The sequence below is a fragment of the Balaenoptera ricei genome, chromosome 8 (genome assembly GCF_028023285.1).
Source record: "Balaenoptera ricei isolate mBalRic1 chromosome 8, mBalRic1.hap2, whole genome shotgun sequence".
In the NCBI taxonomy this organism is placed as follows: Eukaryota; Metazoa; Chordata; class Mammalia; order Artiodactyla; family Balaenopteridae; genus Balaenoptera; species Balaenoptera ricei.
In genome coordinates, this window is record NC_082646.1 from 77672939 (window position 1) to 77690018 (window position 17080).

The 17080-nt window shown below is 38.7% G+C and overlaps 1 protein-coding gene across 3 annotated transcripts in view; it reads left to right on the forward strand.

The window, feature by feature from the left end:
- Positions 1–17080, forward strand: part of NELL1 (neural EGFL like 1) — an 895061-nt gene that overhangs the window by 418884 nt on the left and 459097 nt on the right. For all 3 annotated transcript variants that reach the window (XM_059929597.1, XM_059929598.1, XM_059929599.1), the window contains one exon: positions 919–1044. In XM_059929597.1, the coding sequence (XP_059785580.1) occupies positions 919–1044 (126 nt within the window). The remainder of the gene's footprint in view (positions 1–918; positions 1045–17080) is intronic.

A 17080-nucleotide genomic window follows, 5' to 3' on the forward strand; every position in this document is an offset into this window, starting at 1 on the left:
ACTGTAGCTTTGTAGTATAGTCTGAAGTCTGGGAGCCTGATTCCTCCAGCTCCATTTTTCTTTCTCAAGATTGCTTTGGCTCTTCGGGGTCTTTTGTGTTTCCATACAAAATGTGAAATTTTTTGTTCTAGTTCTGTGAAAAATGCCATTGGTAGTTTGATAGGGATTGCATTGGATCTGTAGATTGCTGTAAAGCCATTTTTGAAAACATAAACTCCAGAAGAGACTAAACTCTGCACTTAAGGTTGTAGGTTATCTTAATTCTTACCATGAACTTTTTATGAGAAAGCAGGTGGTGCTCTGATCTCCATTCCAAAGAGAAAAGATTTTTTTTGTTGAATCAGCCCATTATTCTTTGACATGGGATGCATCTCTGGGTTAAGGGATGAAAGACATTAATTTGCATTAGACAATAGCTGCAGTCTGTATTCACAGTACAACGTGGGAGAAAGTGGCTACACCATCATTTTGTAACAGATGGATTAAAGCATGTCTTAGTAAGAAAAACAAGCAGAGAGGGTCTGGATTCCCTTGATCTCTCTGATAAAAGCAACACCATGTACAGTGGACACCTAATAAATATTCATTGGTATCAATGCCTCGATACAGAACTCCTTGATTTTGGACATTTAAATCAAGTATCTTTCTTGGTTAGAGATTAATAATAACATATTCAGTCTTCATACTTAGGTTCTTCACTGTTGTGTCCCACCATGCATCTTTCTAGAAATATTTTCAGTTTAAGATAGGATCTTCTGCATCAGCTGAATTTGCACTTAAGCTTTTGTGTTTAACGCATCTTGCTTTTTCTCTTGGCTTCAATGGGCACTCGCTTTTTCTAATTTCATTGTAAGATGATTACATTCCGGTTCATTCATTTGACTAACCGTGATATTGCTTCTTTCTTTTCTCCTTCAGATATTGATGAGTGTGCGGCTAAGATGCATTACTGTCATGCCAACACTGTGTGTGTCAACTTGCCTGGGTTATATCGCTGTGATTGTGTCCCAGGATACATTCGCGTGGATGACTTCTCTTGTACCGGTGAGCATTAAGGAGCAATGTTGCTTTTCTGATTCAGTCCTTCTCTGTGCCATATCTGTGTCATTACATTTAGCTCTAAGTACACTAAGTACTATTTTTAACTAACTAGTTCTTCTCTTGCATTATCTTATCATCAACTTTTTAGGAATGAAATGATCATAAGAGAAATTTTGTCTGCCTAATTTATTTCCACTCCTAGTATTTCTGCCTCTGTGTGTGTGCATGCGTGCATGGGTATATGATTTGAAATTGAAGACCCAGTTGCCTATGGTAACACTGAAGGACTTAGAGAGAGACATCAATTCCAAAATGAGAAAAGTATCAAACTATTTTCCTTCCATCAAGATGAAATGTGTTTTTATGTGAGAAAATGTACTTTGTTCTTGTTGGGAAAGACAAGAGGTTAAATTTAAAGCAGGAGCAAGAGTGTCTGGTGGGCACGGATTGGTTATATGGGAGCCAGTCAAGACTTTTCACTGACATATGCTTATTGTCAGTTTTGTCCCTCTTCTTCCCTTTATCACCGGGCTGTCAGCACCAAACTGGAACTCCAGGGATTGTGGTCAGTGCCTCTGTGTGAGCAGTGCTGGCTTGGTGGGCATTTGGTTTGGTGTTCCATTATCATTCAAATCACGAACACAGAGACAGGAACAGTAAATTGGTTAAGGGTGGTAGAAGACTCTGAGTCTTTCTTCTCTTGGATGAAATGACTTTAAATGCCCAATCTGTAACCTATAAGGAAGGGGCTCCCTGAATACAAGATTTCAGTCATGCTGTGTATTTCTCTGACTCTTGCATCTTTCTCTTTGTCCTAATGACTGGTATATAAAAAATGATTTCTTTTTAAATTAATTAATTTATTTTTATTTATTTTTAAAATTTTAAATTATTTTCACTCACAATGGAATTCCACTCTTAATATATTTTATTTTATTTTAATTTTTAAAAAATTTATTTATTTATTTATTTTTGGCTGCGTTGGGCCCTCGTTGCTGCACGCGGGCTTTGTTTTAGTTGTGGCGAGCGGGGGCTACTCTTCGTTGCGGTGTGCGGGCTTCTCGTTGCGGTGGCTTCTTTTGTTGCGGAGCATGGGCTCTAGGCATGTGGGCTTTGGTAGTTGTGGCACGTGCGCTGAGTAGTTGTGGCACACGGGCTTAGTTGCTCCACGGTATATGGGATCTTCCTGGGCTCGAACCCGTGTCCCCTGCATTGGCAGGTGGATTCTTAACCACTGTGCCACCAGGGAAGCCCCAATATATTTTATTTTGAATGGCCTTTTCAGAGGTGCAAAAAGTTATAAAAGTTCGAGAAGCATGTTTGTATGTCCAAATACTTTTGCCATTGATTGTTGTATATTTTTATGTTACTGTTCTTTGGCTAAAGGATTTCAGATTGATGCAAGATTCTGACTCCTGCAGTAGGCCAAATATCGTTTACCTGTCTTTTACATATTATTACAAAATTCCCAGAGAAAAAAGAGACTTTATAAACATTATGCTGTGATCCAAACATTTTAAGGGGGCAAAACTCTTTTGGACCTGTAAACAAATGCAGTCTAAAAATCTGTGACGTTACAAATGAGTCTTGTTCTGTTCTCAGTGGTCTGTCCAGGTCCTGACTTACGTTAACCCTAACATGAGGCAAAGGCAGTGGATCGTCTCCCAACACAGAGGCACCGTATCATGCAACTCAGACCTGATTAAGGCCCTGCTGGGTGGAAAGGCCTTGTTGAAATTATATCAGAATACTTAGCACCTCTGCTCTTATTTTCTTCACTGAAGGAGGAAGACAAGAGCTGGTGCTTGTTGAAAGCCTCTTAAGGATAGGTGCTCTGCCTGGTAGTTTGTACAGTATATATGCAACCAGATGGAAAATGTATTATTTTAAGAACTAGCTCCAGAGTTACTTTTAGAAAGAGAAATGTGTTGTTTGGAGTAAAAGGCAAGTGTGTGAGTATCAGTGGGTACACCATCCAAAAAAAAAAAGAGTAAGTAGTTCTGCAGGGAAACTTTTTGTTTTGATTGCGCATGTATTTTGTCTGAGAGAGAATAAGAAAGTTAGAACAAAAGAGAGAAAAAAAAGAGGGAGGAGAGGGGAACCAGCCAGAGAGCAAGGGGCTGGGTGCTGTGGAGGACAGGGGTCAACGAAAACTGCTCAGTGAAAGGATGGCTGAAAGGACTTTAAGGGGAGGAATATTTAGTGTGAGGGGTTTTGTTGTGGTGGTTTTGCTGTATAGTACGCAGGGCAAGTCTTCCTCATGACCCTCCAACCTTCTGCAAAATCTGCCACCTTGAAGACTGGGTGAGACCCTCCCCCTTATGACCCCAGTGAATGCAGGTTAACCTGAGGGACAATGAGGGAAATGGTACATGTGTGTATAGGATATCGTGACCTCAGAGGTAACCATTCCGATCCTTTCCCTGCCACCCAAAGTACATTTATACAGACTTGCATGCAATAATCACAGTCACCACGGCCTCCTCTCAGGAGTGTCAGAAATCTCAATGAGGGCTTTTGGACTTCCCCCATAGATCATAGAATTGGGGATAAGATATTTTTCTTAAAAAAAAAACTTCCATGGATCCCAGATTTCTTCTTATCTACTGCCCATTTTTCTGCTTCTGTTCATAGCAGACGTCTTAATTGCATCGTCAGTGGTTACTGCCTTCCTTACATGTACTTACCTCACACACCCTCTTCATCCACTCCCACTAAGTCTTCCAGATGCACCATTCGACAGAGAGTACATTTATCAAGGTCAACCATGAGCTCCATTTTGTTCAGTCTAATCTTCTTATCTCTTGTGACCTCTCAGCAGCATTTAGCAAAGCTGACTACATCTTCCTTTTTTAAGCACGTTATTTTATTCACTTTTGAGACAGTGTATTTCCTGATTTTCCTTCTATGTCACCGGTCACACCTGCCCAGTGTCCCTAGCTATTCTTCTTCCTCTGCTGATATCTTAAAGATTAGGGTACTGTAGACCCCTGCCCTGGACCCTTTTCTCTTGTTCATCCATATCATCTTTTCAGATGCCTCCATTCAGTATTATGACATTATAGCATCTCTGTGTTAATAAGTCCTAAATTTCTATCCAGTTCCAGTCTTTCTCCTGAGCTTCTGAGTCATATATTCAACTTGACATCTACACATAGGTGTTTAATAGGCATTTCATATTAACATGTATGAGACAGAACTCTTGATTTCCTTCCACCTCTGCAAACCTCCTCCTCTTCCAATTTTCCGCATCTCAGCAAATGAAAGCACCATCTATCTAGTTTTTCAAGCCAAAAAGCTATGGGTGATACTTGATTGCTTTCTTTCTCTTGTCCCTCCACTTTCAGTCTGTACATCAGACTTGTTGAATCTACCCTCCACACCTTGTCCTAAGTCCATCCACTTCATCCATTTCCGTCCATATCCTCTACTACCAAACTACCAGACTTTCTCAGTGGTTACCATTCTGGACCTGCTGCCCCAGGCTTGCTCTACTGTAACTCTCTCTTCACAGAGTGATGAGGGCAAACTTTTAAAAACAGGCCTTTCTAAAGACCTCTTGTAGTTTTCCATTTTTCAGAAAATCAAATTAATTCTCCTTATTTTGATTTAAAACCCTATGTGACTTTTTTCCTTTCTGCCTCTCTGACTTTATCTTGTACCATTTCCATCCTTGTCCATTAGGAGGTGGCCACCCAAACTTTTGACTTTGTTTTTTTTTATTCAACAGACTTGTTCTGCCTTAGGACCTTTGCATGAGCTGTTGCTTCTTTGTAGAAGTCCTTTCCTCTTACTCTCTGCATACCTGGCTTTCTTGGCATTCAGATCTCAGCCTAAAAATGATCAGCTCAGAGAGGCTTTCTCTGATTCATATAATTAGCCACCCATTTTTCTGTCATATCACCTGATTTTAATCCTCTGAATATCACTTATCACCATCTGGAGTTTCTGTTATTTATATATGATTTTTAAAAATTTATGTCTTTCTATTAGAATGTAAGCTCTGAGAGGAGGAACCCTTTCCCTTTTGTTCACTGCTCTACCTTGGCTACTTAGAATATAGCCTGGCACAGGGCAGTGCTCAATAAGTATTGAATGAGGGAATGAATAAAGCTGCTTGACCCTGGGCTAATTGTTTACTTCTCTAAATCTCACTTATAAAACATTGCTCATATCTGCTGTACCGATAGGTTATTGTGAATGTCAAATAATATGTGTGAAAACATTTATCATGGCCCTTGTATCAGTCAGGTTAGGATGTTCTGCAGTAACAACCTCAAATATGAGTGACTTAAAATAATCAGGTTTTGTTTGTTGCTCATGTATTTCACTGGTCAACAGGAGTGGTGCTCTGCTTATCGTAATGACTTTGGGATATAAGCTGATGGAATAGTCACTATTGTGAACATTGCTAGTCACCAAGACAGGGGAAAGAGAGCCTAGAGCGTCTTGTATCAGCCAAAATATAGTCTAACCAAATCCCTTTGACCTACACCTCATTGACTAACTATAACTAGTTACCAGTCCTTAACCAACTACAAGGAGAAGAGGAAAGGCCTTCCTACCATGTGCCTAGGTTTGATAACTAGACGTATTTGGTGAATGGTGCTAATAAATACCATAGCAAATGACACAATAGATTCTTAACAAATTTTGTGTCCATTGACATGAGGAGCTATTGATTAAAGTAACCTTATTTTTTAGTCGCAGTTCACAATGTGATGGGGAACGTAGTCTCAAAAAATAATAATGATATTAAACACATTGTACTAAGTGCTATGAGGGAAGTTCAAGCAAAACGCAATAAGAAAAGGGTGTTTGATTGTCAGGATCGAGCATTTGGAATGTTTTTGCAAGCCAAGAGGAGCTATTGGAGTTTACCGAGTCACGTTAGCATGCATGTAAAGTAGAAATTTGGGAATATAGATGAGATGTGAATGGGAATATAGAATATGGATGGGAATGAGGAGAGGTAAGAGACAAGCATTCTCCTTGATGGTCATTTCTCCTCTAGACCAGATTCAAGGTCCTCCATTAGACACCTCCATAGTAAGCTGGAACTCTGACATTTACCTTGGTGTCCTGAAAATAAGCCTGTTAAGCCAAATGTGCTCTTTACAAGATAAGCAGGTCCACACCTTTAATTTCTGTCATTTCTTTATTGGCAAAGAAGACTTCTTCCCCCCCAAGTGGTTAGTAGCCTATGTAATAAATGAGGTGTATAATAGATATCTGCCACTGTAAGATGTCTTTTCAGATGCTTTGTTTCCAGAAGAAATTTGCTAGGAGAAATTGACAGGCCTGAAGACATCCTTTTGTCTGCCATGAGTTCCTGACATGGCATTTCTCATTATTGACATTCTTATTTCCAAAGATCATTCTAGTCTCTATCCCAAATCAGTTAGTATCTGCTGCCACTGTTCAGTTGGTTTTCAAAGTACATTGGGTCATTTTTTTCTCTCTCTTTTTTTTTAGTTTGTCATTTACTCTGGTGCTAACATTTTAGAAGTTAGTAGTCATATTGAAAATCTCCATTCAACCAAAAATTAGTGAGCCTAGAATTAAAGAAGACATATGAGCTTTGGTGATACATTGATTTATTGAATGACTGATTCACTCATTCGTTCACTCATTCATTTATTCATTTATGTGTCCAATATACAATTAGTGTCTGTCATGAGTGTTAGGAAATATGGCCAAAGACATTAGTGACAAATGACCTCTTTGCCCAGGAGTTTCATGGTTAGTGAGGCAAGATCTTCAGATGAGAAAACTCAAATGTGCATTCACCAACAAAAATGTTCCAAGTTTACCAAATCAATCCCTCTTTAAAGTCTTAGTAGGGTTTAGATAAGTACTGGGTATTTCACATCCTATAGTGTTGGTCCTTGACAAGTTCCAGAGAAGGATCCCCAAAATTGCCTTTCCCAGTTCTATGCTGTAACAACAGTTCTTTGAGAAAGGCTGCACCAGAGACAGCAGATGCCAAGCATGATGCTGGAGAGGAAAGACAATATATCAAACAGAAAAGAAATGTTACCTCTTTCCTACTTTTTTTCTGGTTAAATAGTGAAAAAGTCATATCTCATGGGATAATAAAAGTTCTGAGGATTCAACATGGAAAATAATTATCTAGAATTTTAAAATGTGCTATAACTGAATCATTACTGTGATGGCTGGGGTTCCCTGACATAACCGTGTAATTTGTATGAGGCTCCATTCTTTTTTCTAGGAACGTTTCTGTTGGTGAAATCGAAAACATTGGACCTTTGTCACTGGGGGAGTTTTTGGCCTTGGAATTTGTGTGTGATTCTAAATCACTTTCTGTTCTGTAAGAGATCCCTGAGTTGCCCTTGCTTTTTTATGAATTTTGAAGCTGGAGGAGTGTCTAAAATTGAGGTTGGGGAGGCCTTTCCTCTTCCCTGGACCCTTTGATTTTAGAAATGGTCAACCTGCTTGATTTATTGGTCCCTGACTTTCATTTATCCCCAGTTAAACTCCCTGTGTTTAGGTTGTTTGATAAGACATTACCTTTGAATACTCAGGCAGCTTTAAAGGAGGATACTTGTGGTTTACGATAAAAGCATGCAGCAATAAGACAGGTACTTGACAGTAATGGGTAAGCACCCATTTTTATGCCAAAAACTTTCCATAAAGGTAAGAAATAAAGGGAACAAGTGAGACAACAAATATTATATGTGATTTCCATTATCTTGCTGAGAGATTTTTTATGTTTTTTGATATTGGCATGGAAGAGGGCTTGAAGGAAGTATGTATTTGAAATCAAGTAAGCTTAGTTAAAGTTAGATATAATAGTCTATTAATTTAATGGTTTAAATTAGGTACCACATGATGAAAGATGTGAGATAACAGTTTAAAAGATGTAAAAGAAATTTTACACTAGTTTTATGGAAAATGTTTTCCTACTAAGGTCGATGAAATACAGAACATTTCAAATATGAGATACCTGATATTTTCTCATTGAGCAGAGCCATATGAAATGGAGCTAAAGTAGAAAATCCTCCGCCTTGATTGAGCACAGTAGTAAATTATGCACTGATTATCCTTATCTTTCAAGCACATAGTATGTGCTTGTTTTGGACACTTTTGCTCTGGTGTACTTTTGACTATCTGGCATCATAAAAGGTGCAAATTCTAATTACTTGCCTCTCAGTCAAGAGGTGATACAGATATAAGAATAAAATTCCAGTCATGGACTTGTAGACTACTTTTACTTTAGTGGGAAATGCTCTATCAAATGCTTTAGAATGCAAAACGTTTTATTGAAGATAACAGACTACATTTATTGATATACTGAATAAGAAAAGTCAAAATAAGACTTGTACCTTTGGATATTTCAAAACCCAATTAAAAACTCTGATGTTCTTTGGAGGCATTTGCCTTTTGTTTTGATTTGTTTGCCTGGTATATTCATTTTTTCTTCCCTTTATTTAGACAGACTTTGTCACCTTCCTCCCCCTCCAGAGGAGGGATGTGAAAGTACCAAAGCAGGATTCCAAAATTCTAACCCTTTAGGGCAGAGGGTCTCAACCCTCATCTCAGATTAGAATCACTTAAGACATGAATTTTAAAAAGTCAATACCTGGGATCTACCCCTTGAGGCTTTGATTTTCATTTAGTTTGGGGTTGTGACCTGGCTTCAGTGTTTTTGTATAAACGTCCAAGTGATTCTAATATGCAGTCGTGGTTGAGAGCTCTTGCCTTTGTAGAGCAGAGATGGTTAGAGTTTGGAGGGAATATTGGGGTGGGGGTGGAATCAGAGAGAAGAAAAATTGCCCTCTATATTGTAGACTAGAAAAGGATTCCTTTGAATGGGTGGTGGGTGACATGGTGGCAGAAGGTAATTAAAGCAGAGATTTGGATGGTTTCTCGAGGAAAGGGCTCTGCCTCCAAGGCTGCCTTCTGGGATGTGTAAGACTCTGGGGAGAGAAAGGCTGTGGGATTCTCTGTAGGTAGGGTCTCATGGGGAGGTCCCAAATCTTCAATTGTGTCCTGACTGTTATGATGCCTCAAAGAGCCCTTAAAGATAAATGGGACATCTCCATGGTGACCTGTGTGTTCCACGGGCCAAGGACCAGACTGATGTCTCTCTGCGAGTGTCTTGATTACTTGGAATCTCCTAGAACCATGACACAGACAGATGAAAGCAAAGAATCCTTAAAATGACTCAGACATTTTCACTACCCCACTAGTCCAGAAGAATAGGAGCTCAGAACCATTCATTAATTTGAAACGAAGAAATTATAGAAAGCTACATTACTTGCACGTACAAATTTGTGACTGGGCTTCTCTGCCCATCACCTGTTTTCATAGGTGAAAAACAAAACAAAACAAAACAAAAAAGTTAACAAAAGGAGAAAACAGGAAAAAATTAAGAGACCCCTCTAAACAGGGTTCATGGGGTGAAAATTAATAGAATATTTGGTTTTCCGGGCCGATTTTAGTTTTCCATATGTAGTCCTGGAAAAGCCAAAGACCAGAAACTTATTCCATTTAGCAGTAGTAATGTTAAAATAGTGCTAAGGTTTATTAAAGCCAGGAAATATGTCTTAGGGAGGATATCAAAGGGCATTTCCCTTGATATTTTAGGATGAAGGATTTGTCTGGTGTTTGGCTTCCTTGTGGGGTTTAACTGAGAGGTTTTTGTTTGTTTGTTTGTTTTTGGTTTTTCGGTTTTTGTTTTTTTATCAGCACGTATTGTAAAGGATCTGAACCACATTAGCTGCTGCAGACCAACTAGAATAAATGATGGATCTTGCCCCCAGGGTGTTCGTGCACAAGCCTATTAAGAAGTGTGTTGCCCTTGACTCAAATTCATCATAAAAGGCTTGTTAGTATTTCTGTACACTCCATTATTGGAGTTGTGCATGCAGAATCACAATTAAGCTTTCACGTAAAGGGGTTTGATTAAGGATGCTTTAGCACTTACAACACTGTTGAGGCCAGCCTTGCAGCCCTGCTTATACCCACATTTGAGTCGACACAATGAATGGGCATTTCTCTTTAATAACCCAGCAAGCTATCATGTATTCTTTATTTCCATCTTAAAGACTTGGTAAATGCATATATGTTTAGCTATTTCCACACTTGTCTAAGATATAGTGAAGTATCTTTGGATTATGTTTCCTTTATGTAAGAGTATTGAAAATATACATTACTTATTCTTGAGCCAAATGAAAGCTATAAATTCTCATGGTTAAAATCTGGTGTATAAACTCAACTTGTTGCAAGCTTCGGCAGTGCCACCTTTTTACTTTGTAAATTAGAAAACTATTAAAGTTCTCTGCTTCTTCATCAGTATCCTCTGTACACCTTCATAGAGTTGTTGAAGGATGAAGTGAGACAGTGTAAGTACATCGGTTCGGATGATTTTAGCTTAAAGAATGATTTAAGAAAAACCCAACTCTACCGGCTTAAATGATAAATTTATTCTCTTATAACAAAACGTCTAGGACAGTGTTTCTAGAATTAGTTAATTCAGCTGCTCCATGACATCATCAGTGACATAGATTGTTTCCAACTTTTTACTTTGCTATTTTCATCGTGATAGTTTGAAACTTGATCTAATTCCCTTCCAGGTCTCAGAATGGCTGAGGCAACCCCATGCATCATATCTCAATTTAACAATGTCCCAAAGTCATAAGGGAAAAGAGGATTTCCTTCCTAGAGTCCTCTGTTAAGAGCAAGGATAACTTTATCAGAAATCCATCCCTAGCAGATCTGTTTTCATGTCTCCTTGGCCAAAATTGTTTAATATGCCTATTAATAAATTATACCTTAGAAAAGCAAATAGAATTACCTTGAATCAAGATTTATCCCTGAGGTGGGGCAGGTCCCGGTTTCCTTTATAATACTTGGGTTGTATTGTCAAGGAAGGAGATGATATGATATGTATGTGTAGATCCATAGTTGCCTAGGCAACTGACAGCATCTATTAGAGTCTATTCAAAGCCTTGAAAACTATTTCAAGCGTAGTAGTAATTAAAAGAAATGCAATTAGACACTTATACTAAATTTATGTATGTGCCTACTGTGTAGATATATGGATAGATATTATATTTATTTACATATATGTCAACCACCCATTTTTGGAGATGGTTTAGGAAACAGGCACCTTTTCATACATTGCTGGTAAGAATATAAATTGATACAAACATTCTTGAGGATAATTTGACAGGATGTATCAAAAGGCCTAGAAATATTTATTTACAGCAACTTATTCTAAAGAAACAATCAGTCACAGTTACATATGTGAGAAGATTTTCATTGTGCCCATTTATTCCACTTATTATTTATAAGAAAAGAAACTAGAAGCAGCCTAAATATGAACTAATGAAAGTTTGTTTGAATAAATTACAATATATTCATATATTGGAATACAATGAATTTTAAAATAATATTCAGGAGACTATTCAGTGTCAATGGAAAATTCTCATCATACAGTATGATGAAATTCTAACCAGTATATATACTATTTTCCAATTTAAATAATAAATAAAAATTATCTACAGATATACATAAACACATAGAAATAGAGGCAGGGAATATTCCCCCAGATAAATAGGTATCAGAAAGTATTTGTGAATGGAAGATTATATGTGATATCCTTTCTTTACACTTTATGTGTTTTCCACTTTTTTCTGTGGAATGGAATACAATGCAGTGAACTGTATTACATTTTAGTTTTAGAAAACTGTTATTAAAATATTAGAAAACAGAAAATGCTAGATAAAGATGACATTGAGTTTATTCCTCAAAAATCTCCTAAGTGTCATCCTACTAAATTAAATTTTAAAAAAATGTTTAGGGAGGCTTCCCTGGTGGCGCAGTGGTTGAGAGTCTGCCTGCCAATGCAGGGGACACGGGTTCGAGCCCTGGTCTGGGAAGATCCCACATGCCGCGGAGCAACTAGGCCCGTGAGCCACAATTACTGAGCCTGCGCGTCTGGAGCCTGTGCTCCGCAACAAGAGAGGCCGCGATAGTGAGAGGCCCGCGCACCGCGATGAAGAGTGGCCCCCGCTTGCCACAACTAGAGAAAGCCCTTGCAGAGAAACAAAGACCCAACACAGCCATAAATAAAAATAAATAAATAAATTAAAAAAAAAAAAAAAAGAAAGAAAGGGGCAGTGGGTATTAAGTTGCCAGGAGAGAGTGTGGTTCCTAAAATAAGTTATTAAAAAAAAAAAAAAAAGTTTAGGACTTGGTTGTGCTAATGCCTTTCATCCTTAGTGACATAGATTAGGAGTTTCAACTAAAGAGATTAAAAGCAATGGCTTTGCTTCATCAGGTTTCTGAGTAATTTGATTGTCCAATATGTCAGTTGAAGGGCACTTGCAATTATGATGCTGTTTTCCTCCTTTGAGGGTCCTAGAAGGTGATCTGATAGCCAGGTCCTACCTGCCCTGTTTTTCTTCAGCTCTTCTGACAGGGTTTCCAGATTCAAGGCAGTTGGTCCAATTTTTTTTTTTTTTTTCTCCTTGACTGTAGCCAAGTCAAAGAGAGATACTGAGGGGAGACAGAAAAGTCCCAGGATTTTCATAGAAAAGCAACCACTGGATGAGAATCGGGCAACTTAGATTCTAGTTCTACCCTGGACACCAGCTCACTGAATGAATGCCACTGTCTCGACACTTTCCTTTGGACCTTGAAAGATTAAGGATTAATTAGCTCAATAGTTTTCAGTCAGAGGAGCTGGGATTCCAAATAAGATTTCTTTTGAAAGGAGTTCAGCTTATTTAACAAAAGAGGTAATCTTGCAAGCTACTACTTTTCTAATTCTGTGATTCTTTAAGATATGGTTCCTGACCTCTAGGAAATTATGGTCTCTTCGGCGGGGCGTACAATTTACATTTTAGGAGCATAATTTTATAAGGCATATAGGTGCTAAATTGTGAGGTGTGAGTGTAAATGATGTGGGAAAGAGCGCTGGTGCTGGGAGAAAGAAGGGCGTTAATTACTACATGGTAGAGAGAATGTGTTTTCCACAGGGGGCTGTCTGAATGGGTTTGATTTTGATGTTGAGTGGGAGATGGCATAAGAGAAATAAGAAGTAATAGGGTGTGTGGTGCTTTAGACGTAGATTCATCTCCATGTTTGTCAATCTACAGCAAACCTGGAGGTGTCCTGGGTAGAAGTGGGAAAAACAGAAGGCTCTGAATCAGACAGACCTGGGTTCCTGCCTCAACTCCAGGCATTTATTAGTAGTGTCAACTTGAATCAACTCTGGGGAAATGGACATACCTTTCTCCCAGACTCTTGTGAGGAATAAATTAGATAATATTTCTAAAGTGGTTGGAAGAGAGCTCAGCACAGAGCAAATGTTCAACAAACATTATCTACTACTACCTCTATTTTACAGGTGAGGAATTTTACTTGAGACACAGGGAAGTTAGAGAATTGTCCATAGCCACAGCCCTTGGGAGTGCTGGAGTAGGGGTAGATAGGAATGAAGGACTTCAACCTTCAGAGACTCAGATGCAACCTCCATCAGAGCTCTTTGGAAGATGCCTTTAAAATGCTAATGCAATATGGACTGCAGAGGCTCAGTATGCATTGGCCATTATTAGAATGACAAACAGAGCCTGGGATTTGGGTCCAAGAGAATCCTATTTAACCCACAGCTCTGCCCTTTATAAGCTTTGGGATCTAGGTGTGATTCCTTAAGTGCCCTATGGCTCAGTTTGTAACCCCAAGAAAGCAGGTTGGGTTTTAATGTTTAAACACACGAAGAAGCCCAACCCAACGACTGACTCTGAGATGGTGCTCAATATTGAAGCACTAAGACCTGATCAACAAATTTCCCTTTCTCCCTTCTTCTCACCAAGTGGCTCTAGAAGCACTTCCAGGGACACCGAGGCTCTTTGAAATACATCTGGAGAGCCCCTTGTCTTTAGAAGCTCAGTCTCTGTTGACAGTGTCCAGATTCTCTGGGAGCCTGCAGCTAGATGCTTTGGGCTCGTGGGTTAAGGAGATCAGCAAAAAGTAGATTCACAATGGTTTGTAATTAGCAAGGAATACATTCCTTTATTTAAAGAAAAATATCACCTCTGGAGTCATTCGTTTTGTAAGTTCCTGTAGACCAGAGCTTTGGAATATGTTCTATAAGCTCCCTTAAAACATTTATGTTTATTCCCTGAGAAAGGAAGCCCCCTAAACTGTGAACACCTTTGGCATTTATCAGCTCTTCTGGCTGGCATCTGGTTAGTCCTTAGGGGCAGCCATAGGACAAATTGCTTTCAGGACAAGTGTCAGAAGCTTGGTCTAGGTTGGACTCCAGGATGGGGTTTTGACAGTTGGGAAATGTCCTCAGAGGGAAATCACAGCATACAGAGAGATGTGTAAAGCCAACAACGAGTTTGTCGTCTACCTGTTGAATACCCGATGCCTACATGGGTATTCTACATTATGGAAATCACACTGCAGCTATCAATTAATATTTTAATTGTTTCTACTTATTTCACGAGCGTTGGCCAACTTAGTAAAGTTCCAGAAAAATACGACTGTTTGTGGCTGCAAAATATCCTCTCTTCTGGACGCATTATTATAGTTTTTGCCACATTGAAGAAGTATTAAGATCCAGTTGCTTCTGTGTTTTCATTTGGGTCTATCATATACATGCATTTAGTCTTCTGTTATTACGATGGATGGTGATGGTTGTTTTTGCCTCAATTTGGATGAGGAGTGAGTGAGTCACAGAGCAAAACTCAGACCAGCCCCAAGCAGGAAATACACATGCTTAGAGGTTCACGCAGTGGGAGGGATCAGGGTTTCTTAGGTGTTATTCATTAAAGGACATTTCTGGGAAAAGTATGGGACCCTAAAGAACTGTGTAGCATTAACACATATCTTGGCGGTGTCAGGACCTTGCATAATTATTTTACCTAAGAACACTTTGTAACTAGACAGGCGCTCCAGCGAGCCCCTGTCTTGTTTATGAGGTGTGTTTTCCATATTTTTTATCAAGTTCTTTATCCTTTAAAATTCAAAGAGTCTTCCTAGATCAGCTAGCAATTATTTTTCCCCTTTTGGCATTCATTTTCCCATTCTGGTTGATCAGCTGAATGTAGGGAAAGCATTAACGTATCAGGAATTTCAAATAGCTGGGATGCTAGAGACATATAAGGCGTCAAAAAATACCTTCATGTTACAGTGATTTGATTCTGGATTTGGACGAACTGTTGAAGAAATGTGCCCAGAGAGAGCTTGCTTTTTGATTCTCCAAAACTTTAGGGTATTTTCTCATTAAGAGAAATTCTTTTCTTCGAGCAGGTGGTCCATTTGACTTGGTTACGTGAAAGACGTGGCATTGTTTGGAAGCAGACAGCATCCTTGCCTATCAATGTGAGAGGGGCATGAGGGGACAGTTGCTGTCTCAGCCAGAGAGTGTGTGGTCTAAATGACGGTTAGGTCACAGCAACCCAGGCTGAGCGGCTTATAGTGCCGCAGAGGAGATCAAGTGAAGATATACATAGCCTGTCATGCTTCTCTTGGCCTCAAGCAAACCATTTTTTTTTTTTTTTTTTTAAGGACAGATTGGAGCAGCTCATAGCTTCAGAGCCAAGCCCATGAGTGAGGCCAGAGAGCAGTGCCCTCAATCTATTTTTAGGATTTAGAAAACCGGCAAGTTAGAAAATAGCACTGGCATGTAATCGTGCTTACCTCTCAAAGTTCCTGGAGTTTTGAATTTGCTCCACTGCTGTTTGGACATGTTTAATTTTATTTTGTCTCTTTTCTCATCTCATTTTGTCCCTTGACTCTGTACTCGCGGGTGTGTTATTATAGCTTTTTCCCTTGAATCTCCTTTCATTTTTTCTCTTTTCATATTTGCTTCATTAATGTGTGTGTTATTATTTATGACTGATCTGAACAAATGATGGTTTGAATGAGGGATGTAGGATCAAAAGTGATTTAAAACAGAAATGAACAAGTGTTGACAAGAGTATGGAGAAATTTGGAACTCTTGTTGTACTGTTGGGGAGAATATAAAATGGTGCAGCTGCTGTGGAAACCGGTTTGGTAGTCCCTCCAAAAATTAAAGATAGATTAAAAATCATATAATCCAGCAATTCCACTTCCGGGTATATACCCAAAATAACTGAAAGTAAGATTTTGAAGAGATATTTGTGCACACGTGTTTACAGCAGCATTAGTCACAAAAATAGCTAAAATGTGAAAGCAACTTAAGTGTCCCTCAACAGATAAATGAATAAGCAAAATGCAATATATCCATACCATGGAGTACCATTCAGCCTTAAAAAGGAGGCACATTCTGACACGTACAACATGGATGAACCACAGGGAACATTATACTAAGTGAAATAAGCCAGTCACAAAAGGACAAATACAGAATGATTCCACTATATGTAGAATCTCGAGTTGTGAAATTCATAGAGACAGAAAGTAAAAGGGTGGTTGTTACAGGCTGGGGAGTTATTGTTTAGTGGGTATATAGGTTCAGTTTTACAAGATGAAAAGAGTTCTGGAGTTAGATGATAGTGATGATTGCACAACAATATAAATGTAGTATTTAATACCACTAAACTGTACAATTGAAATGGTTATAATGGCAAGTTTTATGTTATGTGTACTTTACCACAATAAAAAAACGTTGGGAAAAATGCCACTGGGACAGATCTCTTCCTGTTACTGGGTCTACTCTAGAAATAACATTTACCGTGGTTTTCCTTGCTTCCTGTAACATATTGGGCATCAAATTCTGGTTTTTCCAGAGAGTGAGTTATTCATTCATTACTTTGTTCATTAAACGATTATTGATTGAGAAATCTACTGAGCATCAGGTATTATTCTAGATGTCGTGATACATTAGCGAAGAAAACAGAAAACTTTGCTATCAGTGGAGCTTTCATTCTAGTTAGTTGGAGTCAAACAATAAACAGGAAATATCAATATATAGTATGCCAGATGGTAAGAACTATGGGGAGAAATAAAGTGATGGAAGGAGATGGGTGTGCTAGGGTGGGCAGTGGTGCAGTTTTATATGGGGTGGTCTGGAAAGGTC